The 27,306-nt window shown below is 43.5% G+C and overlaps 1 protein-coding gene across 12 annotated transcripts in view; it reads left to right on the top strand.

Moving 5' to 3' along the window:
• Window positions 1–18,148: 18,148 nt before the first annotated feature.
• The window catches only part of hoga1 (4-hydroxy-2-oxoglutarate aldolase 1), a 66,126-nt gene continuing 56,968 nt past the window's right edge, over window positions 18,149–27,306 (top strand). For all 12 annotated transcript variants that reach the window (XR_005991812.1, XR_005991810.1, XR_005991813.1 and 9 more), the window contains exon 1: window positions 18,149–18,671. Coding sequence is in view for 6 of the 12 variants with exons in the window: in XM_041785620.1 (XP_041641554.1) it covers window positions 18,452–18,671 (220 nt within the window). In the remaining 6 variants the exon portion in view is untranslated. The remainder of the gene's footprint in view (window positions 18,672–27,306) is intronic.

Below are 27,306 nucleotides of genomic sequence, written 5' to 3'. Positions count from 1 at the left end.
GTTAGAACAGGTGAGTTAAGACAGGTGAGTTAGGACAGGTGAGTTAGGACAGGTGAGTTTAAGAAATGTGAGTTTAAGACAGGTGAGTTAGGACAGGTGAGTAAGGACAGGTGAGTTTAAGAAAGGTGAGTTAGAACAGGTGAGTTTAAGACAGGTGAGTTAGGACAGGTGAGTTTAGGACAGGTGAGTTAGAACAGGTCAGTTAAGACAGGTGAGTTTAAGACAGGTGAGTTAGGACAGGTGAGTTTAAGACAGGTGAGTTTAAGACAGGTGAGTTAAAGACAGGTGAGTTAGGACAGGTGAGTTTAAGACAGGTGAGTTTAGGACAGGTGAGTTAAGACAGGTGAGTTTAAGACAGGTGAGTTAGGACAGGTGAGTTTAAGACAGGTGAGTTAGGACAGGTGAGTTAAGACAGGTGAGTTTAAGACAGGTGAGTTTAAGACAGGTGAGTAAGGACAGGTGAGTTAGGACAGGTGAGTAAGGACGGGTGAGTTTAAGACAGGTGAGTTAGGACAGGTGAGTAAGGACAGGTGAGTTAAGACAGGTGAGTTAGAACAGGTTAGTCTAGGACAGGTGAGTTAAGACAGGTGAGTTTAAGACAGGTGAGTTAGGACAGGTGAGTTTAAGACAGGTGAGTTAGGGCAGGTGAGTGTAAGACAGGTGAGTTTAAGACAGGTGAGTTAAGACAGGTGAGTTAAGACAGGTGAGTTAGGACAGGTGAGTTTAAGACAGGTGAGTTAAGACAGGTGAGTTAGGACAGGTGAGTTAAGACAGGTGAGTTTAAGACAGGTGAGTTAAGACAGGTGAGTTAAGACAGGTGAGTTAAGACAGGTGAGTTAAGACAGGTGAGTTTAAGACAGGTGAGTTTAAGACAGGTGAGTTTAAGACAGGTGAGTTAGGACAGGTGAGTTTAAGACAGGTGAGTTTAGGACAGGTGAGTTAAGACAGGTGAGTTTAAAACAGGTGAGTTAGAACAGGTGAGTCTAGGACAGGTGAGTGAAGACAGGTGAGTTTAAGACAGGTGAGTTAGGACAGGTGAGTTTAAGACAGGTGAGTTTAAGACAGGTGAGTTTAAGACAGGTGAGTTAGGACAGGTGAGTTAAGACAGGTGAGTTTAAGACAGGTGAGTTAAGACAGGTGAGTTAGGACAGGTGAGTTAAGACAGGTGAGTTTAAGACAGGTGAGTTTAAGACAGGTGAGTTTAGGACAGGTGAGTTAAGACAGGTGAGTTAGAACAGGTGAGTCTAGGACAGGTGAGTGAAGACAGGTGAGTTTAAGACAGGTGAGTTAGGACAGGTGAGTTTAAGACAGGTGAGTTTAAGACAGGTGAGTTTAAGACAGGTGAGTTTAAGACAGGTGAGTTAGGACAGGTGAGTTAAGACAGGTGAGTTTAAGACAGGTGAGTTAAGACAGGTGAGTTAGGACAGGTGAGTTAAGACAGGTGAGTTTAAGACAGGTGAGTTTAAGACAGGTGAGTTAGGACAGGTGAGTTAAGACAGGTGAGTTTAAGACAGGTGAGTTTAAGACAGGTGAGTTTAGGACAGGTGAGTAAGGACAGGTGAGTTAAGACAGGTGAGTTTAAGACAGGTGAGTTAAGACAGGTGAGTTAAGACAGGTGAGTTAGGACAGGTGAGTTTAAGACAGGTGAGTTAAGACAGGTGAGTTAGGACAGGTGAGTTTAAGACAGGTGAGTTTAAGACAGGTGAGTTTAAGACAGGTGAGTTAAGACAGGTTAGTTTAGGACAGGTGAGTTTAAGACAGGTGAGTTAGGACAGGTGAGTTTAGGACAGGTGAGTTAAGACAGGTGAGTTTAAGACAGGTGAGTTAAGACAGGTGAGTTAGGACAGGTGAGTTTAGGACAGGTGAGTTAGAACAGGTCAGTTAGGACAGGTGAGTTAAGACAGGTGAATTAGGACAGGTGAGTTTAGGACAGGTGAGTTAAGACAGGTGAGTTAGGACAGGTGAGTTAGAACAGGTAAGTTTAAGAAATGTGAGTTTAAGACAGGTGAGTTAGGACAGGTGAGTTAAGGACAGGTGAGTTTATGACAGGTGAGTTAGGACGGGTGATTTAAGACATGTGAGTTAGGACAGGTGAGTTTAGGACAGGTGAGTTAGAACAGGTCAGTTAAGAAAGGTGAGTTAGGACAGGTGAGTTAAGACAGGTGAGTTTAAGACAGGTGAGTTAGAACAGGTCAGTTAAGACAGGTGAGTTAAGACAGGTGAGTTAGGACAGGTGAGTTTAGGACAGGTGAGTTAGAACAGGTCAGTTAGGACAGGTGAGTTAAGACAGGTGAGTTAGGACAGGTGAGTTAGAACAGGTGAGTTAAGACAGGTGAGTTAGGACAGGTGAGTTAGGACAGGTGAGTTTAAGAAATGTGAGTTTAAGACAGGTGAGTTAGGACAGGTGAGTAAGGACAGGTGAGTTTAAGAAAGGTGAGTTAGAACAGGTGAGTTTAAGACAGGTGAGTTAGGACAGGTGAGTTTAGGACAGGTGAGTTAGAACAGGTCAGTTAAGACAGGTGAGTTTAAGACAGGTGAGTTAGGACAGGTGAGTTTAAGACAGGTGAGTTTAAGACAGGTGAGTTAAGACAGGTGAGTTAGGACAGGTGAGTTTAAGACAGGTGAGTTTAGGACAGGTGAGTTAAGACAGGTGAGTTTAAGACAGGTGAGTTAGGACAGGTGAGTTTAAGACAGGTGAGTTAGGACAGGTGAGTTAAGACAGGTGAGTTTAAGACAGGTGAGTTTAAGACAGGTGAGTAAGGACAGGTGAGTTAGGACAGGTGAGTAAGGACGGGTGAGTTTAAGACAGGTGAGTTAGGACAGGTGAGTAAGGACAGGTGAGTTAAGACAGGTGAGTTAGAACAGGTTAGTCTAGGACAGGTGAGTTAAGACAGGTGAGTTTAAGACAGGTGAGTTAGGACAGGTGAGTTTAAGACAGGTGAGTTAGGGCAGGTGAGTGTAAGACAGGTGAGTTTAAGACAGGTGAGTTAAGACAGGTGAGTTAAGACAGGTGAGTTAGGACAGGTGAGTTTAAGACAGGTGAGTTAAGACAGGTGAGTTACGACAGGTGAGTTAAGACAGGTGAGTTTAAGACAGGTGAGTTAGGACAGGTGAGTTTAAGACAGGTGAGTTAAGACAGGTGAGTTAAGACAGGTGAGTTAAGACAGGTGAGTTTAAGACAGGTGAGTTAGGACAGGTGAGTTTAAGACAGGTGAGTTTAAGACAGGTGAGTTAAGACAGGTGAGTTAGGACAGGTGAGTTTAAGACAGGTGAGTTAAGACAGGTGAGTTAAGACAGGTGAGTTTAAGACAGGTGAGTTTAAGACAGGTGAGTTTAAGACAGGTGAGTTAGGACAGGTGAGTTTAAGACAGGTGAGTTTAGGACAGGTGAGTTAAGACAGGTGAGTTTAAGACAGGTGAGTTAGGACAGGTGAGTTTAAGACAGGTGAGTTAGGACAGGTGGGTTAAGACAGGTGAGTTTAAGACAGGTGAGTTTAAGACAGGTGAGTAAGGACAGGTGAGTTAGGACAGGTGAGTAAGGATGGGTGAGTTTAAGACAGGTGAGTTAGGACAGGTGAGTAAGGACAGGTGAGTTAAGACAGGTGAGTTAGAACAGGTGAGTCTAGGACAGGTGAGTTAAGACAGGTGAGTTTAAGACAGGTGAGTTAGGACAGGTGAGTTTAAGACAGGTGAGTTTAAGACAGGTGAGTTAGGGCAGGTGAGTGTAAGACAGGTTAGTTTAAGACAGGTGAGTTAAGACAGGTGAGTTAAGACAGGTGAGTTAGGACAGGTGAGTTTAAGACAGGTGAGTTAAGACAGGTGAGTTAGGACAGGTGAGTTTAAGACAGGTGAGTTAAGACAGGTGAGTTAAGACAGGTGAGTTAAGACAGGTGAGTTTAAGACAGGTGAGTTAGGACAGGTGAGTTTAAGACAGGTGAGTTAAGACAGGTGAGTTAAGACAGGTGAGTTAGGACAGGTGAGTTTAAGACAGGTGAGTTAGGACAGGTGAGTTTAAGACAGGTGAGTTTAAGACAGGTGAGTTAAGACAGGTGAGTTAAGACAGGTGAGTTAGGACAGGTGAGTTTAAGACAGGTGAGTTAAGACAGGTGAGTTAGGACAGGTGAGTTTAAGACAGGTGAGTTAAGACAGGTGAGTTAAGACAGGTGAGTTTAGGACAGGTGAGTTTAAGACAGGTGAGTTTAAGACAGGTGAGTTAAGACAGGTGAGTTTAAGACAGGTGAGTTTAAGACAGGTGAGTTAAGACAGGTGAGTTTAAGACAGGTGAGTTTAAGAAAGGTGAGTTAAGACAGGTGAGTTTAGGACAGGTGAGTTAGAACAGGTCAGTTAAGACAGGTGAGTTAAGACAGGTGAGTTAGGACAGGTGAGTTTAGGACAGGTGAGTTAGAACAGGTCAGTTAGGACAGGTGAGTTAAGACAGGTGAATTAGGACAGGTGAGTTTAGGACAGGTGAGTTAAGACAGGTGAGTTAGGACAGGTGAGTTAGGACAGGTAAGTTTAAGAAATGTCAGTTTAAGACAGGTGAGTTAGGACAGGTGAGTAAGGATAGGTGAGTTTAAGAAAGGTGAGTTAGGACAGGTGAGTTAAGACAGGTGAGTTAGGACAGGTGAGTTTAGGACAGGTGAGTTAGAACAGGTCAGTTAAGAAAGGTGAGTTAGGACAGGTGAGTTAAGACAGGTGAGTTTAAGACAGGTGAGTTAGAAAAGGTCAGTTAAGACAGGTGAGTTAAGACAGGTGAGTTAGGACAGGTGAGTTTAGGACAGGTGAGTTAGAACAGGTCAGTTAGGACAGGTGAGTTAAGACAGGTGAGTTAAGACAGGTGAATTAGGACAGGTGAGTTTAGGACAGGTGAGTTAAGACAGGTGAGTTAGGACAGGTGAGTTTAAGAAATGTGAGTTTAAGACAGGTGAGTTAGGACAGGTGAGTAAGGACAGGTGAGTTTAAGAAAGGTGAGTTAGAACAGGTGAGTTTAAGACAGGTGAGTTAGGACAGGTGAGTTAAGGACAGGTGAGTTAGAACAGGTCAGTTAAGACAGGTGAGTTAAGACAGGTGAGTTAGGACAGGTGAGTTTAGGACAGGTGAGTTGGAACCGGTCAGTTAAGACAGGTGAGTTTAAGACAGGTGAGTTAGGACAGGTGAGTTTAAGACAGGTGAGTTTAAGACAGGTGAGTTAGGACAGGTGAGTTAGGACAGGCGAGTTTAAGAAATGTGAGTTTAAGACAGGTGAGTTAGCACAGGTGAGTAAGGACAGGTGAGTTTAAGAAAGGTGAGTTAGGACAGGTGAGTTAAGACAGGTGAGTTAGGACAGGTAAGTTTAGGACAGGTGAGTTAGAACAGGTGAGTTAAGACAGGTGAGTTAGGACAGGTGAGTTAGAACAGGTGAGTTTAAGACAGGTGAATTAGGACAGGTGAGTTAGGACAGGTGAGTTTAAGAAAGGTGAGTTAGGACAGGTGAGTTAGGACAGGTGAGTTAAGACAGGTGAGTTAGGACAGGTGAGTTTAGGACAGGTGAGTTAAGACAGGTGAGTTAAGACAGGTGAGTTTAAGACAGGTGAGTTAAGACAGGTGAGTTTAAGACAGGTGAGTTAGGACAGGTGAGTAAGGACGGGTGAGTTTAAGACAGGTGAGTTAGGACAGGTGAGTAAGGACGGGTGAGTTTAAGACAGGTGAGTTAGGACAGGTGAGTTAAGACAGGTGAGTTAGGACAGGTGAGTTTAAGAAAGGTGAGTTAGGACAGGTGAGTTAGGACAGGTGAGTTAAGACAGGTGAGTTAGGACAGGTGAGTTTAGGACAGGTGAGTTAAGACAGGTGAGTTAGGACAGGTGAGTTTAAGAAAGGTGAGTTAGGACAGGTGAGTTAGGACAGGTGAGTTTAAGACAGGTGAATTAGGACAGGTGAGTTAGGACAGGTGAGTTTAAGACAGGTGAATTAGGACAGGTGAGTTAGGACAGGTGAGTTAAGACAGGTGAGTTAGAACCGGTGAGTTTAAGAAAGGTGAGTTAGGACAGGTGAGTTAGGACAGGTGAGTTTAAGACAGGTGAATTAGGACAGGTGAGTTAAGAAAAGGTGAGTTAGGACAGGTGAGTTTAAGAAAGGTGAGTTAGGACAGGTGAGTTAAGACAGGTGAGTTAGGGCAGGTGAGTGTAAGACAGGTGAGTTAAGACAGGTGAGTTTAGGACAGGTGAGTTTAAGACAGGTGAGTTTAGGACAGGTGAGTTAGAACAGGTGAGTTAAGACAGGTGAGTTAAGACAGGTGAGTTAGAACAGGTGAGTTTAAGACAGGTGAGTTAGGACAGGTGAATTTAAGACAGGTGAGTTAGGGCAGGTGAGTGTAAGACAGGTGAGTTAAGACAGGTTAGTTTAGGACAGGTGAGTTTAAGACAGGTGAGTTTAGGACAGGTGAGTTAGCACAGGTGAGTAAGGACAGGTGAGTTAAGACAGGTGAGTTTAGGACAGGTGAGTTAAGACAGGTGAGTTAGGACAGGTGAGTTTAGGACAGGTGAGTTAGAACAGGTGAGTTAAGACAGGTGAGTTAGGACAGGTGAGTTAGAACAGGTGAGTTTAAGACAGGTGAATTAGGACAGGTGAGTTAGGACAGGTGAGTTTAAGAAAGATGAGTTAGGACAGGTGAGTTAGGACAGGTGAGTTTAAGACAGGTGAGTTAGGACAGGTGAGTAAGGACGGGTGAGTTTAAGACAGGTGAGTTAGGACAGGTGAGTAAGGACGGGTGAGTTTAAGACAGGTGAGTTAGGACAGGTGAGTTAAGACAGGTGAGTTAGGACAGGTGAGTTTAAGAAAGGTGAGTTAGGACAGGTGAGTTAGGACAGGTGAGTTAAGACAGGTGAGTTAGGACAGGTGAGTTTAGGACAGGTGAGTTAAGACAGGTGAGTTAGGACAGGTGAGTTTAAGAAAGGTGAGTTAGGACAGGTGAGTTAGGACAGGTGAGTTTAAGACAGGTGAATTAGGACAGGTGAGTTAGGACAGGTGAGTTTAAGACAGGTGAATTAGGACAGGTGAGTTAGGACAGGTGAGTTAAGACAGGTGAGTTAGAGCAGGTGAGTTTAAGAAAGGTGAGTTAGGATAGGTGAGTTAGGACAGGTGAGTTTAAGACAGGTGAATTAGGACAGGTGAGTTAAGAAAAGGTGAGTTAGGACAGGTGAGTTTAAGAAAGGTGAGTTAGGACAGGTGAGTTAAGACAGGTGAGTTAGGGCAGGTGAGTGTAAGACAGGTGAGTTAAGACAGGTGAGTTTAGGACAGGTGAGTTTAAGACAGGTGAGTTTAGGACAGGTGAGTTAGAACAGGTGAGTTAAGACAGGTGAGTTAAGACAGGTGAGTTAGAACAGGTGAGTTTAAGACAGGTGAGTTAGGACAGGTGAGTGTAAGACAGGTGAGTTAAGACAGGTTAGTTTAGGACAGGTGAGTTTAAGACAGGTGAGTTTAGGACAGGTGAGTTAGAACAGGTCAGTTAAGACAGGTGAGTTAAGACAGGTGAGTTTAGGACAGGTGAGTTAGAACAGGTGAGTTTAAGACAGGTGAATTAGGACAGGTGAGTTAAGAAAAGGTGAGTTAGGACAGGTGAGTTTAAGAAAGGTGAGTTAGGACAGGTGAGTTAAGACAGGTGAGTTAGGGCAGGTGAGTGTAAGACAGGTGAGTTAAGACAGGTGAGTTTAGGACAGGTGAGTTTAAGACAGGTGAGTTTAGGACAGGTGAGTTAGAACAGGTGAGTTAAGACAGGTGAGTTAAGACAGGTGAGTTAGAACAGGTGAGTTTAAGACAGGTGAGTTAGGACAGGTGAGTGTAAGACAGGTGAGTTAAGACAGGTTAGTTTAGGACAGGTGAGTTTAAGACAGGTGAGTTTAGGACAGGTGAGTTAGAACAGGTCAGTTAAGACAGGTGAGTTAAGACAGGTGAGTTTAGGACAGGTGAGTTAGAACAGGTGAGTTAAGACAGGTGAGTTAAGACAGGTGAGTTAGGACAGGTGAGTTTAAGACAGGTGAGTTTAAGACAGGTGAGTTTAAGACAGGTGAGTTTAGGACAGGTGAGTTAAGACAGGTGAGTTTAAGACAGGTGAGTTTAAGACAGGTGAGTTTAGGACAGGTGAGTTTAAGACAGGTGAGTTAAGACAGGTGAGTTAGAACAGGTGAGTTTAGGACAGGTGAGTTAAGACAGGTGAGTTTAAGACAGGTGAGTTAGGGCAGGTGAGTGTAAGACAGGTGAGTTTAGGACAGGTGAGTTAAGACAGGTGAGTTAGAACAGGTGAGTTTAAGACAGGTGAGTTAAGACAGGTGAGTTAGGACAGGTGAGTTTAAGACAGGTGAGTTTAAGACAGGTGAGTTTAGGACAGGTGAGTTAAGACAGGTGAGTTAGGACAGGTGAGTTAAGACAGGTGAATTTAAGACAGGTGAGTTCAAGACAGGTGAGTTAAGACAGGTGAGTTTAAGACAGGTGAGTTAGGACAGGTGAGTTTAGGACAGGTGAGTAAGGACAGGTGAGTTAGAACAGGTCAGTTAAGACAGGTGAGTTAAGACAGGTGAGTTAGGACAGGTGAGTTAGAACAGGTGAGTTTAAGACAGGTGAGTTTAAGACAGGTGAGTTAAGACAGGAGAGTTCAGACAGGTGAGTTTAAGACAGGTGAGTTAAGACAGGTGAGTTTAAGACAGGTGAGTTAGGACAGGTGAGTTAAGACAGGTGAGTTAGGACAGGTGAGTTAAGACAGGTGAGTTAAGACAGGTGAGTTTAAGACAGGTGAGTTAGGACAGGTGAGTTAGGACAGGTGAGTTAAGACAGGTGAGTTAGGACAGGTGAGTTTAGGACAGGTGAGTTAAGACAGGTGAGTTAGGACAGGTGAGTTTAAGAAAGGTGAGTTAGGACAGGTGAGTTTAAGACAGGTGAGTTAAGACAGGTGAGTTCAGACAGGTGAGTTAGGACAGGTGAGTTTAAGACAGGTGAGTTCGGGCAGGTGACTTAAGTTAGGTGAGTTTAAGACAGGTGAGTTTAAGACAGGTGAGTTTAGGACAAGTGAGTTAGGACAGGTGTGTTTAAGACAGGTGAGTTAGGACAGGTGAGTAAGGACGGGTGAGTTTAAGACAGGTGAGTTAGGACAGGTGAGTTAAGACAGGTGAGTTAGGACAGGTGAGTTTAAGAAAGGTGAGTTAGGACAGGTGAGTTAGGACAGGTGAGTTAAGACAGGTGAGTTAGGACAGGTGAGTTTAGGACAGGTGAGTTAAGACAGGTGAGTTAGGACAGGTGAGTTTAAGAAAGGTGAGTTAGGACAGGTGAGGTTAAGACGGGTGAGTTAGGGCAGGTGAGTTCAAGACAGGTGAGTTAAGGATAAGTTAGTTAGGACAGGTGTGTTTAGGACAGGTGAGTTAGGACAGGTGAGTTTAGGACAGGTGAGTTTAAGACAGGGAACTTAGGACAGGTGAGTTAGGACAGGTGAGTTAGGACAGGTGAGTTAGGACAGGTGAGTTTAGGACAGGTGAGTTAGGACAGGTGAGTTAGGACAGGTGAGTTAGGACATGTGAGTTTAAGACAGGTGAGTGTAGGGCAGGTGAATTAAGACAGGTGAGTTAGGACAGGTGAGATAGGACAGGTGAGATAAGACAGGTGAGTTAGGACAGGTGAGTTAGGACAGGTGAGTTAGGACAGGTGAGATAAGACAGGTGAGTTAGGACAGGTGAGTTAGGACAGGTGAGTTAGGACAGGTGAGATAAGACAGGTGAGATAAGACAGGTGAGTTAGGACAAGTGAGATAAGACAGGTGAGTTAGGACAGGTGAGTTAGGACAGGTGAGTTAGGACAGGTGAGATAAGACAGGTGAGATAAGACAGGTGAGTTAGGACAGGTGAGTTGATGGAGATTTAAAGAGCATTTTACTTCTTTGCACCATTTTTGATACTTTTTTACCCTTTTTTGCGTCTGTAACCCAGACTTCCCATTCTTTTACCCCTTTCTGACCTCTTTACCTCGATGTTTAATCCCCTCTACATCCCCAGTTTATCCATCTTTGCCACTTTTCAACTATTTGTTGGCACTTTTTAACCCATTCTGATGACTTTATTGCACCATTTTTGGTACTTTTTACCCTATTTTGATACTTCCCTCTCGTTTCTCTTGTTTTTACCCATTTTTGCCACTTTTTAACCTCTTCTCACCATTTTTCCTGTGAATTTTCATGCTTTTGTGCCACTCCACAACCTAGTTTGACACTTATCACCCAATTTCGCCACTCTCTAACCCCTTTTCACCACTTTTTCTGACCATTTTTGAAACTGTTACCCAGTCTTAACCCACTTCTAAGTCTATTTTTTAAAGTTTGATCATCATAGCTGAGAAGTGAATTCTGTGAAAACAGATCAAATGTTCAGTCATTCTGTTTCGGTCATCATTGCTTTGGGTGGATTTACCAGCTGCAGACTTTTAAAGCCTAAACATTCCCTTAAAGCAGCAACATCTTCTGTTCCTCCTTTTCTGGATTTAAGGATCTTCTGGGGCCAGATAGGAGGCTTTGGGGGGCCTGATGTGGCCCTCGGGCCCCCAGTTGATGATCAGTGCTTTAAAGTTATATCCAACCAGACAGCATGGTGAAAATATACACAGAAGAAGCAGTGCTGTGAATAAGTTTTAGCCCCCTGTCACTGAACTGTTTCAGATCATCAAACACATTTAGATTACATTTCTAATATTGAATTTCAGGCAAAGATAACCTGATTTAATGAAAAGTCATTTTAAAATGGAGAAAGTCATTGCAGTGTGGTGGTCCACCAGCAGGCCCACCTCTGAATGGACTAAAAATCTAAAACGTCTTTGCTACCAGGACACAGGCCGGGGTGTGATAAAGTTTAAGAAAATGAAGTCTGACGAGCGGTTCTTTACCTGACTGTTAGTCAGTGATGAACCAACGCCAGAAACCCTTTCTGGCTCATATCCTGGTGTTTTTGACATTCTGCTGTGATGAACAGAATCAGGACATCTTTACTGGCAGGGTGGGGGTGTGAGTGTTGGCCAGCAGCCGTCCTGAAACTGGAGCCAAACGGTGAACATTGGTTTTCAGACTGAAAAAGCTCCTGTTTAAATTCCCAGATCCTCTCCAGCTGCTGACACACCTGTGCCACATTAAAGCGTCAGCCCTCCTGAGTAAAACCAGATCACCTGGCTGTTCACTCTCATGCTGCAGTATCAGTGTCTGCTCCTCCTGCCTTACAGTCCCTGAGCTTCACCTTTTGTCAGTGTGTTTGGATTCAGATCAAGACTGACTTCACTGTTAATGCACAGTTTAAACTTTTCTGTTCACATTTCCCTCCTCCTGACACTCTCATTAGAAGAGTCAGAGCAGATAGTCTAACCTCAGCAGACCTGGAGCAGGTTTGGGGTCTGATGCCTTGCTTAAAGGCACTGTTCCAGCTGTGGTCATACTGGGTTTTATTATTGGATTGTTGGCCCCAAACTTTCTGTGTGTGCTTCTCTTTTTGTGTGTATATGCTTGACTAGATTGTCACAGCCTGCTGTGATTGGTTGAATGTGTTCCTGTTCTGACAGGCTGCAGTTAAGGTCCTTCTCTGGATGCAAAATGAAGAACCTGCAGAGTGAGGGGAACCACTCTCTCTCTCTTTTCCCACACCATGCATTCCTTTGTCGGGGAATGTAAGGGCGAACCACCCGTTTATAAAACTATTATTCCAGTTTTTGTCAGACAGGAAGTCATTTGTACTTTATTTGATTTCTGAGGTCTGTTTAGTTACCGCTCAGTTAGAGTCCCTGACTTACCCTCAGGTAAACTCCTAATTATCCACCTATAATTTCTCTGTACCCTCTTTCAGAGGCTGGAGCCAGTCCCAGGGACAGGAACCGCCCTGGACTGGTCTATCACAGGACTGACATTCAGGGTCAAACACTCACCAGTGGTCTACGGGAGGAAGCCTAGCGAGAACCCTCACAAACACAGGAAGAACGTGCAGACCCCACACAGGGAAGCCCCGCCCACCCAAGAACCAGGAACCTTCTTGCTGTGAGGCAGCAGCACTAACCCCCAAACACAGCCGGAATTCCTCGTTACTCCAATTTAACGCTGTGCAACAGGAACACAAGTAAAGGTGAAAAACTCTGTTAAAGCGGTGCAACATCACAGAAAAATGAACACTGGTCTCCATGATTTTATGCCCTGCAGACTGGTTTTGAACCTTGATAATAAGATCAAACTGAAACATAGTTAGACTCATTACTTCTGGCATCAGCTGTAGTTTGACCGCAGTGTCTGTGAGGATCTGCCCACATGGTGGCAGTATTGTCAAGGCTATAAGACACACTGGAGAACCATTACTCTGTTGAACTCCAACCTGAACCGTCACTTTGACTTTACAGGAAAGACGACTGAGTAAAGGATTCTGATGGAGTCGTGTCTTTAGCAAACATGACCTTCAGAATCATCTTCTACTGGTGTTTCCTGTGATATAGTTTTATATTTTTATTAGAACCAGCGTTCTTATGTGTCAGTTATGTTGACGTTCATGTTAAAGTTACAAATTAGCATACTCTGGAAAAGAGCCAAAAGCAGTTTTTGACCCCTGGAGGGTCCACGAGCCAGAGCTTGGGAGTCCAGGAAATCATTCAAAATAAATTATTAAATAAAATGATTAAATGGTTTAATTGTGAGATATCATGTACAGCTGATGCCTGCTGAGTGATAGATTGAAGTGACATGTCGCCATCATATCTGAGTTTTTATTGGCTCAGAGCTGACTTAAGTGGGAGTTAATGTGGTTGTTTGATGGCATTATGCATTTATATGATTTGAATGACATGGCATTACTTTAATAATTTATTTTTTAATTATATCGCGGACCCCCTAGCTGTGACTCACGGACCACCAGGGGTCCCCGAACCCCAGTTTGAGAACCACTGTTGTGAATTTAACTATAAACTGTAAATGCTGGCCCAAATATCAGCCCAAATATTGGCCTATGTATGCTGTTAAAACTGTCTGATGTTGGCTGATTAATGCCTGTGCCATCTTTGAACATCAGTCCACAACAACTACAAACAGCCTGCACTGACTGTAAAGATTAGCCTTTATCAGCTCTAAATATCAGCCTATAAAACAGTAAATACCAGCCTGCACTGACTGTAAAGATTAGCCTTTACCAGCTCTAAATATCAGCCTATAAAACAGTAAATACCAGCCTGCACTGACTGTAAAGATTAGCCTTTATCAGCTCTAAATATCAGCCTATAAAACAGTAAATATCAGCCTGCACTGACTGTAAAGATTAGCCTTTACCAGCTCTAAATATCAGCCTATAAAACAGTAAATACCATCCTGCACTGACTGTAAAGATTAGCCTTTACAAGCTCTAAATATCAGCCTATAAAACAGTAAATACCATCCTGCACTGACTGTAAAGATTAGCCTTTACCAGCTCTAAATATCAGCCTATAAAACAGTAAATACCATCCTGCAGTGACTGTAAAGATTAGCCTTTACCAGCTCTAAATATCAGCCTATAAAACAGTAAATACCAGCCTGCACTGACTGTAAAGATTAGCCTTTATCAGCTCTAAATATCAGCCTATAAAACAGTAAATACCATCCTGCACTGACTGTAAAGATTAGCCTTTACAAGCTCTAAATATCAGCCTATAAAACAGTAAATACCATCCTGCACTGACTGTAAAGGTTAGCCTTTACCAGCTCTAAATATCAGCCTATAAAACAGTAAATACCATCCTGCACTGACTGTAAAGATTAGCCTTTACCAGCTCTAAATATCAGCCTATAAAACAGTAAATACCAGCCTGCACTGACTGTAAAGATTAGCCTTTACCAGCTCTAAATATCAGTCTATAAAACAGTAAATACCAGCCTGCACTGACTGAAAAGATTAGCCTTTATCAGCTCTAAATATCAGCCTATAAAACAGTAAATACCAGCCTGCACTGACTGTAAAGATTAGCCTTTACCAGCTCTAAATATCAGTCTATAAAACAGTAAATACCAGCCTGCACTGACTGAAAAGATTAGCCTTTATCAGCTCTAAATATCAGCCTATAAAACAGTAAATACCAGCCTGCACTGACTGTAAAGATTAGCCTTTACCAGCTCTAAATATCAGCCTATAAAACAGTAAATACCAGCCTGCACTGACTGTAAAGATTAGCCTTTACCAGCTCTAAATATCAGTCTATAAAACAGTAAATATCAGCCTGCACTGACTGTAAAGATTAGCCTTTACCAGCTCTAAATATCAGTCTATAAAACAGTAAATACCAGCCTGCACTGACTGTAAAGATTAGCCTTTACCAGCTCTAAATATCAGCCTATAAAACAGTAAATACCAGCCTGCACTGACTGTAAAGATTAGCCTTTATCAGCTCTAAATATCAGCCTGTAAAACAGTAAATACCAGCCTGCACTGACTGTAAAGATTAGCCTTTACCAGCTCTAAATATCAGTCTATAAAACAGTAAATACCATCCTGCACTGACTGTAAAGATTAGCCTTTATCAGCTCTAAATATCAGCCTATAAAACAATAAATACCATCCTGCACTGACTGTAAAGATTAGCCTTTACCAGCTCTAAATATCAGCCTATAAAACAGTAAATACCAGCCTGCACTGACTGTAAAGATTAGCCTTTATCAGCTCTAAATATCAGCCTATAAAACAGTAAATACCAGCCTGCACTGACTGAAAAGATTAGCCTTTATCAGCTCTAAATATCAGCCTATAAAACAGTAAATACCAGCCTGCACTGACTGTAAAGATTAGCCTTTATCAGCTCTAAATATCAGCCTATAAAACAGTAAATACCATCCTGCACTGACTGTAAAGATTAGCCTTTATCAGCTCTAAATATCAGCCTGTAAAACAGTAAATACCAGCCTGCACTGACTGTAAAGATTAGCCTTTATCAGCTCTAAATATCAGCCTGTAAAACAGTAAATACCAGCCTGCACTGACTGTAAAGATTAGCCTTTATCAGCTCTAAATATCAGCCTGTAAAACAGTAAATACCAGCCTGCACTGACTGTAAAGATTAGCCTTTATCAGCTCTAAATATCAGCCTGTAAAACAGTAAATACCAGCCTGCACTGACTGTAAAGATTAGCCTTTATCAGCTCTAAATATCAGCCTATAAAACAGTAAATACCATCCTGCACTGACTGTAAAGATTAGCCTTTATCAGCTCTAAATATCAGCCTTTAAAACAGTAAATACCAGCCTGCACTGACTCTTAGTATTTGCCTATGTCAGCCCTAAATGTTGGCCTTTATTATCAGTAGATTTCAGCATTTCACAGCCTAAAACATCAACCTGTCTGCTCTAACCCAGCTTGTCTTTTTCTTAGTTGTGTCTCATTCCTTAGAGTTCAATGGTTTTAAGGACTGAAGTTTAGGTTGGAACCACTAATCATGGGTGTAGCACTGGGGGAAAAGGGTCCTGATTACCCGGGCCCACAGTAGGGAGGGGCCTTTGGGAAGCCTGCAATGAAAAGTGATTTGATTTTTTGCCATGTTTTTGCCACTTTGCGACCATTTTTGCCACCTGTAACTAATTTTTTGGTCACTTTCCCCCCATTTTTGCCACTTCCTGCTGTTTTTTTGCCTTTTTTCTCCCACTGTTTGCTGCTCTTAGCCCATTTTTAGCACTTCTTTTTGTCACGTCTCACCTATTTAAGCTGCCTTGTGCAATAAAATGCCACTTTTTGCCCATTTTTCCTCTTTTGTTCTGATTTTTGCCCAGTTTAGTCACTTTTCACTTATTTTTTGACATGTTTTTGCCACTTTGGAACCATCTTTGCCACCTTTAACTAATTTTTTGATCACTTTCCACCCATTTTGGCCATTGTTCTTCCAGTGTTTGCTGCTTTTAGCCCATTTTTGCCACTTCTCACCCATTTTTTATACTTTTATCCTGCTTTTTACAATTTTTTCCCCTTTTTGCCACTTCTCGCTTATTTAAGTTGCCTTTTGCAATTAAATGCCACTTTTTGCCCATTTCCCCCAACTTTTTTTCTGATTGTTGCCCATTTTAGTCATGTTTTCTTCCCATTTTTGCCATTTTTTTCTCCCATTGTTTGCCTCTGTTGGACCATTTTTGCCACCTTGAACTTATTTTTATTGCTACTTTAAGCCATTTTTGCCGCTTTTCACCACTTAGATTGCAGCTCTTGCAAATGCATTTTTTTTTAAAGATTTATTTTTGTGCCTTTATTAGACAGAGGAGGACAGCGGATAGAGTGGGGGAGAGACATGCGGCAAAGGGCCCCAGGCCGGACTGGAGCCCCGGCCGCCCGCGTACATGGGGAGCGCCTCTACCCACTAGGCCACCTGCTCCCTGCAAATGCATTTTTCAATGAATTTGTCTCTTTGGTTGAGTAACACTGGACTAAATGAATCGATCAACAGACTGAAATCTGTATAAAACAGAGTAAAATACAGAACTGCTCCTCCCTTAAAAATGTCCAGATGGTATCAGTGCTGCCAAATAATGCATGTGAATTTAATTTAACCATACTAAAAATGTTGCTCACAAATGGGGAAGTTATGTGTCAAAAATGCATTGAAATGTAGAGATATTTGTAAAAAAGACAACATTTGTTGCTTGTCCTGCCAGTGGGGTGGGGGTGGGGGGGGGGGGGGGGGGGGGGTGTGTAAATTATTTATGGGGCCCAAAATCCCTAGCTACACCCCTGCCACTAATATATATGCCTGCATCAGCTAAAATACATCAGACATTGGTTTAAACTATGCATCCTTGTAAATAGAATTAAAAATTAAAAATATGTCAAAGTTCCAGGGGTGTCATCTTTCCAAATATTATGCAGAACTTTGGCCACGAACCAAACACAGAAAATCTCAGGGTTTTATTGACATTTATTCTGTACAGCATTAATAAAAAACACATTTTCCTTAATTTGAAATCATTCTTGTTTTTGCAGCATGAAGGTCAGAGTTTGGATGGACCGAAGGGTCTAGACTTCCTGTCAAACTTGTTATTGATGATCCCTAACTGGAGGTGGGCGGAGCTTAGAGCCGAGGCAGCATTTACAACTTTATTAACAAAGAGTGGTCTAAGCTCATTTTCTTTGATTTGAGCCTTTTAAATAGTAATAAGAGGAAAAAGGATGAAGACATCGTTGACAAAATTCACAAGCATTTGCAGCAAAAATGGAGGTCACATTTGCAGATATATACAGATGGGTCAAAAGAACCAGAAAGTGGGAGGGTGGCGATCAGCATTGTAATCCCCCAGTTAGGTATAAGGGAAGGCTATAGGATATCAGATCACACGTCAGTATACTCAGCAGAGATGATGGCAGTTTTGAAGGCTCTTCAGTGGGTGAAGAACAACAAACCAAGTTATGCAGTCATATGCAGTGATTCAGCAGCAACTATACAGACAATAATAGAGACACGCTCCAAATCCAGACCTGACTTAATAACAGAAATGTGCCTGATTTTGTATAGAATTAACAAATTAGGGTGTGAGGTAGAATTCATCTGGATACCAGCACATGTGGGTATACAGGGGAATGAGGAAGCGGACATTATGGCTAAAAATGCAGTAAAGCAGGGAAAAGTTAAACTGGAATTGGTTTTTGGACCACCAGAATACTCATCTGTTATAAATCAGGCAGCAAAGGAAATGTGGCAGAACTCATGGGATAAGGAAAGCAAAGGCAGGGTATTTTATAATATACAAAAAAGCGTAGGGGGAAGGAAAAACTGCTTTGGGTGCAGCAGGAGGGATGCTGTAGTCATCACCAGAATAAGACTCGGACACTGTGGTCTTAGAAGTGGGCTGGCTCTGATTGGGAAACACCCCGATGGACAATGTGAATGTGGAGAGACAGAGACTGTGACACATGTAATGTTACACTGCAAGAGATACTCATCTCAAAGGAGGAAACTTTTCAGGAATCTGGGTGCAGCTGGAGAGACTGTTTTCAGCATGCACACACTGCTGAATCTGGAAGACTGGAACAATATGAAGAAGCTTCTGCAGTATCTGCACTCCATTGGAGTATACAACAGAATATGATTGAGTATTAACAGAAATCGCATGGAACAGTAGAGGGCAGCAATACGCCTTGGATGCGTCTAGTCTGCCAAAACCAAAGAAGAAGAAGAGGAAAAAGAAGCTCATTTTCTCCTCCTAACAGGTGTTTGTTTGATGAGAAGTCTGGTTCTGCGGGTAAATGGTTCATATTTGAGCTCTTAAGCTGTAAAAGTCGAGTCAAACACGCTGCAGATCACAACCCTGTTTCTGCATGAGTCGGTACAGAGGACAGGTTTGGACAGTTTCATATCTGCTCTAAAACCCAAAATGTGTCGAACATTTACAGAACAGGTTAGTGATTAACCTCCAGCAGCTGCTCACAGTCCCAGCTCACAGACAGACGGCGGTCAGCTCGGTCCTTCTGTCCGCTTCATAATGCTCTGTACCCGGACATGGAGGGCTGTGAGCCTCCTGAGCAGGACAGCTCAGCTGTCTGCAGCATGGAGAGGAGCTCAGGAATACTCCTCTGCTGGGGCCAGGCTGGACCTGAGCGGGATCTACCCTCCCATCGGCACCCCATTCACCGACAGAGAGGACGTGGACTACAAGAAACTGGAGGAAAACCTGCAGAAATATGCTCAGATACCGTTCAAAGGTGAGAAAACCTGCAGAAATATGCTCAGATACCGTTCAAAGGTGAGAAAACCTGCAGAAATATGCTCAGATACCATTTAAAGGTGAGAAATGTGGCTCAGATTTACGCACAAATTTCCAAAGTTCCCAGAGTTAAGTTTTGGTGCAGGGGTCACTAGTGGGAAAAACAATCCTCAGAAGTCAGTTTGAGACAATCTCACTGTTAAAGCAAACGTGTGTGCTGCAGGCAGGATGAGAACTGGAACAGCACATTTGCCTTCAGGTTAAAAAATGGTGAAAGATCAGCACACTGGTCCAGCTCTGAACTAATATCTATCTATCTAAACCTGTTGATGGTCAATCAGTGATCAGTCCTCAGTATTTGCTCAGTTAGGGATCTGTTGGAGAGGACAAAGTTCAGCAAGGACCTCAACCGCAAAATCTGATGTTGTGTAGCAGGTGCCTGCCGCCATCTAGTGGTCTTTTATTGTCATTGCAGCTTTGATATTAAAATGGCATTTTACTTTTCTCAATATTACATTTACACCATCCAGAAAAAAAGCTTCTGTCATTCACATACAACTCAAAAACCAAATATATATACAGTTTTTCTCCATTGGTTTGGCTCATTTCTTGAAACAGAAATTACATTCACACAACTCTAGGATCATTTGGCAAGACAGTCTTACAGTTCAGCACAACACCATGGTTCACCTGCAAAAGCTCATATCTCTCCCAAAACTGTTCGCTCATGCTTCAAAGCTAAATTCTCTTCTCATATAAAGAGCCAGTGCCCCAAAAATGCATCGTCCCTGCATGGTCCAACAGTCATCAGACCACATGACCTTCTTCCATTCCTCCAGAGTCCAGTCTTTATGCTCCCTAGCAAACTGAAGCCTTTTTTCCCCATTAGCCTTACTGATTAGTGGTTTTCTTAAGGCTACACAGCTGTTCAGTCCCAATCCCTTGAGTTCCCTTTGCATTGTGCGTGTGGAAATGCTCTTACTTTCGCTACTAAACATCCCCCTGAGTTCTACTGTTGTTTTTCTTCAATTTGATTTGGCCAAACATTTAAGTGATCGCCAATCACGATCATTCAGGATTGTTTTCTGACCACATTTCTTCCTGAAAGACGATGGTTCCCCACTATCCTTCCAGTTTTTGATAATGCGGTGGACAGTTCTTAACCCAATTTTAGTAGTTTCTGCAATCTCCTTAGATGTTTTCTCTGCTTGATGCATGCCAATGATTTGACCCTTCTTAAACAGACTAACATCTTTTCCATGACCAAAGGATGTGTCTTTCGACATGGTTGTTTAAGAAATGAGAAGTTACTCATTGCATCAGCTGGGGTTAAATAATTTGTTGCCAGCTGAAAGATAATCGCCCATGCAGTAATTATCCAATAGGAGGCTCCTACCTATTTGCTTAGTTCCATCCAGGTGGCCACTTTTTTTTGGCCAGGCAGTGTATTTTTCTCATTTAATGTCAGTCCTAATCATAAATGTCAAAAACTCATTCATTTTATATTTTTAACCCTTTAAATGCCATGTTTCATTGATGATGTCACTTCATTTTTAGATGCAAAATACACACAAAAAAGATTTTTTGTAAGTTACTACATGAAAATGAGAGAACTTATTTTTTGATGATTGCACAGACACACTCACAGACTCACACACTGATCTGCACTTAAACAAAACCTCAGAGAGTTAGTGAGAAGGGGAGCAGAGGGCAGTATAACACTGAAATCTGGTGGAAAAACATGTATTTCCTGCCCTTGCCCATATATGGTAAAAGTGACGTCACAGGGTAAAAAAATGGTCCAGGTGCAAATGTAAAGCCCCAACTCTCAAATGAAGCCCAGAAACCAGAACATGCATGATTCATGCCTTAATGGTGTATGGATCAGAAGAAGTGGTTTGAATGGGTTTCAGTGGGGACTTTTACACAGCAGGGATATTAACGCTGTAAAAAAGGTTTACTTTATTTATGTTGGGCTGGTTGTGGTGGCTGGGACAGAATTTTGAAAGTTGTGCAAAAATGAACAAAAAATACAAAACATGATGATATTAATGTGAAAGAGGACAAAGCTTTTAAAACAAATATCAACTAAGTGTGCATTTTTGGCACAGGGGGTACCAGAGGGATATATACATGTTTGGCAGCATTCACAATCATGGACAGCACCTGTCAGGCAACTAAACACAGTTTGATTGGTCATCTGAGATTTGTGAAACTCCCCCTTTGTGAGTCAAGTTCTAGTTTCACCTGACTGTAAATTAATCCAATGTTCCAAGAGATTCATGTACGGCATCATGGTTTTACAGTATGTTCTTGAAAAATTTGACAATTGAACAGATTATTGTGCATGTGATGACTTCTACAAAAAATTGATGCTGACATGTTCTGGAGATAACAACCATTAGACTGAGAAGTCAACAATCAGTGTAGATCAACTGGATCTATTCACTTGGAAACTGTGCTAAATGCAGGCTATTTGTAATTAATCATTTGTAAAGATGTACTGAGACACTGAGACACTGAGACATGCGCTGAGACACTGAGACATGTACTGAGACACTGAGACACTGAGACATGTACTGAGACACTGAGACATGCACTGAGACACTGAGACATTTACTGAGACACTGAGACAATGAGACATGTACTGAGACACTAAGACATGTACTGAGACACTGAGACAATGAGACATGTACTGAGACACTGAGACACTGAGACATGTACTGAGACACTGAGACATGCGCTGAGACACTGAGACATGCACTGAGACACTGAGACATGTACTGAGACACTGAGACATGTACTGAGACACTGAGACAATGAGACATGTACTGAGACACTGAGACATGCACTGAGACACTGAGACATTTACTGAGACACTGAGACAATGAGACATGTACTGAGACACTAAGACATGTACTGAGACACTGAGACACTGAGACATGTACTGCGACACTGAGACACTGAGACATGTACTGAGACACTGAGACATGCGCTGAGACACTGAGACATGCACTGAGACACTGAGACATGTACTGAGACACTGAGACATGTACTGAGACACTGAGACACTGAGACATGTACTGAGACACTGAGACATGCACTGAGACACTGAGACATTTACTGAGACACAGAGACAATGAGACATGTACTGAGACACTAAGACATGTACTGAGACACTGAGACACTGAGACATGTACTGCGACACTGAGACACTGAGACATGTACTGAGACACTGAGACATGCGCTGAGACACTGAGACATGCACTGAGACACTGAGACATGTACTGAGACACTGAGACATGTACTGAGACACTGAGACACTGAGACATGCGCTGAGACACTGAGACATGCGCTGAGACACTGAGACATGCACTGAGACACTGAGACATGTACTGAGACACTGAGACACTGAGACATGTACTGAGACACTGAGACATGCACTGAGACACTGAGACACGCACTGAGACACTGAGACACTGAGACACTGAGACATGTACTGAGACACTGAGACATGCGCTGAGACACTGAGACATGTACTGAGACACTGAGACATGCACTGAGACATTGGGACATGTACTGAGACACTGAGACAATGAGACATGTACTGAGACACTGAGACATGCACTGAGACACTGAGACATGTACTGAGACACTGAGACAGGTACTGAGACACTGAGACAATGAGACATGTACTGAGACACTGAGACATGTACTGAGACACTGAGACTCTGAGACATGTACTGAGACACTGAGACATGCACTAAGACACTGAGACATGTAGTGAGACACTGAGACATGTACTGAGACACTGAGACATGCACTGAGACACTGAGACATGTACTGAGACACTGAGACACTGAGACAGGTACTGAGACACTGAGACATGCACTGAGACAGTGAGACAATGAGACATGTACTGAGACACTGAGACATGTACTGAGACACTGAGACTCTGAGACATGTACTGAGACACTGAGACACTGAGACATGCAGTAAGACACTGAGACATGTACTGAGACACTGAGATATGCGCTGAGACACTGAGACACTGAGACATGTACTGAGACACTGAGACACTGAGACATGTACTGAGACACTGAGACATGTACTGAGACACTGAGACATGTACTGAGACACTGAGATATGCGCTGAGACATTGAGACACTGAGACATGTACTGAGACACTGAGACACTGAGACATGTACTGAGACACTGAGACATGTACTGAGACACTGAGACATGCACTGAGACACTGAGACATGCACTGAGACACTGAGACATGTACTGAGACACTGAAACATGCACTGAGACACTGAGACATATACTGAGACACTGAGATATGCGCTGAGACACTGAGACACTGAGACATGCACTGAGACACTGAGACATGCACTGAGACACTGAGACATGCACTGAGACACTGAGACACGCACTGAGACACTGAGACACTGAGACACTGAGACATGTACTGAGACACTGAGACATGCGCTGAGACACTGAGACATGTACTGAGACACTGAGACATGCACTGAGACATTGGGACATGTACTGAGACACTGAGACAATGAGACATGTACTGAGACACTGAGACATGCACTGAGACACTGAGACATGTACTGAGACACTGAGACAGGTACTGAGACACTGAGACAATGAGACATGTACTGAGACACTGAGACATGTACTGAGACACTGAGACTCTGAGACATGTACTGAGACACTGAGACACTGAGATGCACTAAGACACTGAGACATGTAGTGAGACACTGAGACATGCGCTGAGACACTGAGACACTGAGACATGTACTGAGACACTGAGACATGCACTGAGACACTGAGACATGTACTGAGACACTGAGACAATGAGACAGGTACTGAGACACTGAGACATGCACTGAGACAGTGAGACAATGAGACATGTACTGAGACACTGAGACATGTACTGAGACACTGAGACTCTGAGACATGTACTGAGACACTGAGACACTGAGACATGCAGTAAGACACTGAGACATGTACTGAGACACTGAGATATGCGCTGAGACACTGAGACACTGAGACATGTACTGAGACACTGAGACACTGAGACATGTACTGAGACACTGAGACATGTACTGAGACACTGAGACACTGAGACATGTACTGAGACACTGAGATATGCGCTGAGACATTGAGACACTGAGACATGTACTGAGACACTGAGACACTGAGACATGTACTGAGACACTGAGACATGCACTGAGACACTGAGACATGCACTGAGACACTGAGACATGCACTGAGACACTGAGACATGTACTGAGACACTGAAACATGCACTGAGACACTGAGACATATACTGAGACACTGAGATATGCGCTGAGACACTGAGACACTGAGACATGCACTGAGACACTGAGACATGCACTGAGACACTGAGACATGTACTGAGACACTGAGACATGTACTGAGACACTGAAACATGCACTGAGACACTGAGACATATACTGAGACACTGAGATATGCGCTGAGACACTGAGACACTGAGACATGCACTGAGACACTGAGACATGCACTGAGACACTGAGACATGCACTGAGACACTGAGACATGCACTGAGACACTGAGACACTGAGACATGCACTGAGACACTGAGATATGCGCTGAGACACTGAGACACTGAGACATGTACTGAGACACTGAGACATGTACTGAGACACTGAGACATGTACTGAGACACTGAGACACTGAGACATGCACTGAGACACTGAGACATGCACTGAGACACTGAGACATGCACTGAGACACTGAGACATGCACTGAGACATGCACTGAGACACTGAGACATGCACTGAGACATGCACTGAGACACTGAGACATGTACTGAGACACTGAGACATGTACTGAGACACTGAGACATGTACTGAGACACTGAGACACTGAGACATGCACTGAGACACTGAGACATGCACTGAGACATGTACTGAGACACTGAGACATGCACTGAGACACTGAGACATGTACTGAGACACTGAGACATATACTGAGACACTGAGACATGCACTGAGACACTGAGACATGCACTGAGACACTGAGACATATACTGAGACTCTGAGACATGCACTGAGACACTGAGACATATACTGAGACACTGAGACATGGGCTGAGACACTGAGACACTGAGACATGCACTGAGACACTGAGACATGTACTGAGACACTGAGACATGCACTGAGAAACTGAGACATGTACTGAGACACTGAGACATGTACTGAGACACTGAGACACTGAGACATGCACTGAGACACTGAGATATGCACTGAGACACTGAGACATGCACTGAGACTCTGAGACATGCACTGAGACACTGAGACATATACTAAGACACTGAGACATGCGCTGAGACACTGAGACACTGAGACATACACTGAGACATGTACTGAGACACTGAAACATGCACTGAGACACTGAGACATATACTGAGACACTGAGACATGCACTGAGACACTGAGACTCTGAGACATGTACTGAGACACTGAGACATGCACTGAAACACTGAGACATATACTGAGACTCTGAGACATGCACTGAGACACTGAGACATATACTGAGACACTGAGACATGTACTGAGACACTGAGATATGCGCTGAGACATTGAGACACTGAGACATGTACTGAGACACTGAGACACTGAGACATGTACTGAGACACTGAGACATGTACTGAGACACTGAGACATGCACTGAGACACTGAGACATGCACTGAGACACTGAGACATGTACTGAGACACTGAAACATGCACTGAGACACTGAGACATATACTGAGACACTGAGATATGCGCTGAGACACTGAGACACTGAGACATGCACTGAGACACTGAGACATGCACTGAGACACTGAGACATGCACTGAGACACTGAGACACGCACTGAGACACTGAGACACTGAGACATGTACTGAGACACTGAGACATGCGCTGAGACACTGAGACATGTACTGAGACACTGAGACATGCACTGAGACATTGGGACATGTACTGAGACACTGAGACAATGAGACATGTACTGAGACACTGAGACATGCACTGAGACACTGAGACATGTACTGAGACACTGAGACAGGTACTGAGACACTGAGACAATGAGACATGTACTGAGACACTGAGACATGTACTGAGACACTGAGACTCTGAGACATGTACTGAGACACTGAGACACTGAGACATGCACTAAGACACTGAGACATGTAGTGAGACACTGAGACATGCGCTGAGACACTGAGACACTGAGACATGTACTGAGACACTGAGACATGCACTGAGACACTGAGACATGTACTGAGACACTGAGACAATGAGACAGGTACTGAGACACTGAGACATGCACTGAGACAGTGAGACAATGAGACATGTACTGAGACACTGAGACATGTACTGAGACACTGAGACTCTGAGACATGTACTGAGACACTGAGACACTGAGACATGCAGTAAGACACTGAGACATGTACTGAGACACTGAGATATGCGCTGAGACACTGAGACACTGAGACATGTACTGAGACACTGAGACACTGAGACATGTACTGAGACACTGAGACATGTACTGAGACACTGAGACACTGAGACATGTACTGAGACACTGAGATATGCGCTGAGACATTGAGACACTGAGACATGTACTGAGACACTGAGACACTGAGACATGTACTGAGACACTGAGACATGCACTGAGACACTGAGACATGCACTGAGACACTGAGACATGCACTGAGACACTGAGACATGTACTGAGACACTGAAACATGCACTGAGACACTGAGACATATACTGAGACACTGAGATATGCGCTGAGACACTGAGACACTGAGACATGCACTGAGACACTGAGACATGCACTGAGACACTGAGACATGTACTGAGACACTGAGACATGTACTGAGACACTGAAACATGCACTGAGACACTGAGACATATACTGAGACACTGAGATATGCGCTGAGACACTGAGACACTGAGACATGCACTGAGACACTGAGACATGCACTGAGACACTGAGACATGCACTGAGACACTGAGACACTGAGACATGCACTGAGACACTGAGATATGCGCTGAGACACTGAGACACTGAGACATGTACTGAGACACTGAGACATGTACTGAGACACTGAGACATGTACTGAGACACTGAGACACTGAGACATGCACTGAGACACTGAGACATGCACTGAGACACTGAGACATGCACTGAGACACTGAGACATGCACTGAGACATGCACTGAGACACTGAGACATGCACTGAGACATGCACTGAGACACTGAGACATGTACTGAGACACTGAGACATGTACTGAGACACTGAGACATGTACTGAGACACTGAGACACTGAGACATGCACTGAGACACTGAGACATGCACTGAGACATGTACTGAGACACTGAGACATGCACTGAGACACTGAGACATGTACTGAGACACTGAGACATATACTGAGACACTGAGACATGCACTGAGACACTGAGACATGCACTGAGACACTGAGACATATACTGAGACTCTGAGACATGCACTGAGACACTGAGACATATACTGAGACACTGAGACATGGGCTGAGACACTGAGACACTGAGACATGCACTGAGACA

The sequence above is a fragment of the Cheilinus undulatus genome, linkage group 4, assembly GCF_018320785.1.
Source record: "Cheilinus undulatus linkage group 4, ASM1832078v1, whole genome shotgun sequence".
NCBI lineage: Eukaryota > Metazoa > Chordata > Actinopteri > Labriformes > Labridae > Cheilinus > Cheilinus undulatus.
The sequence above is the reverse complement of the archived record's forward strand: the minus strand, read 5'-3'. Positions and strand labels throughout refer to the sequence as shown.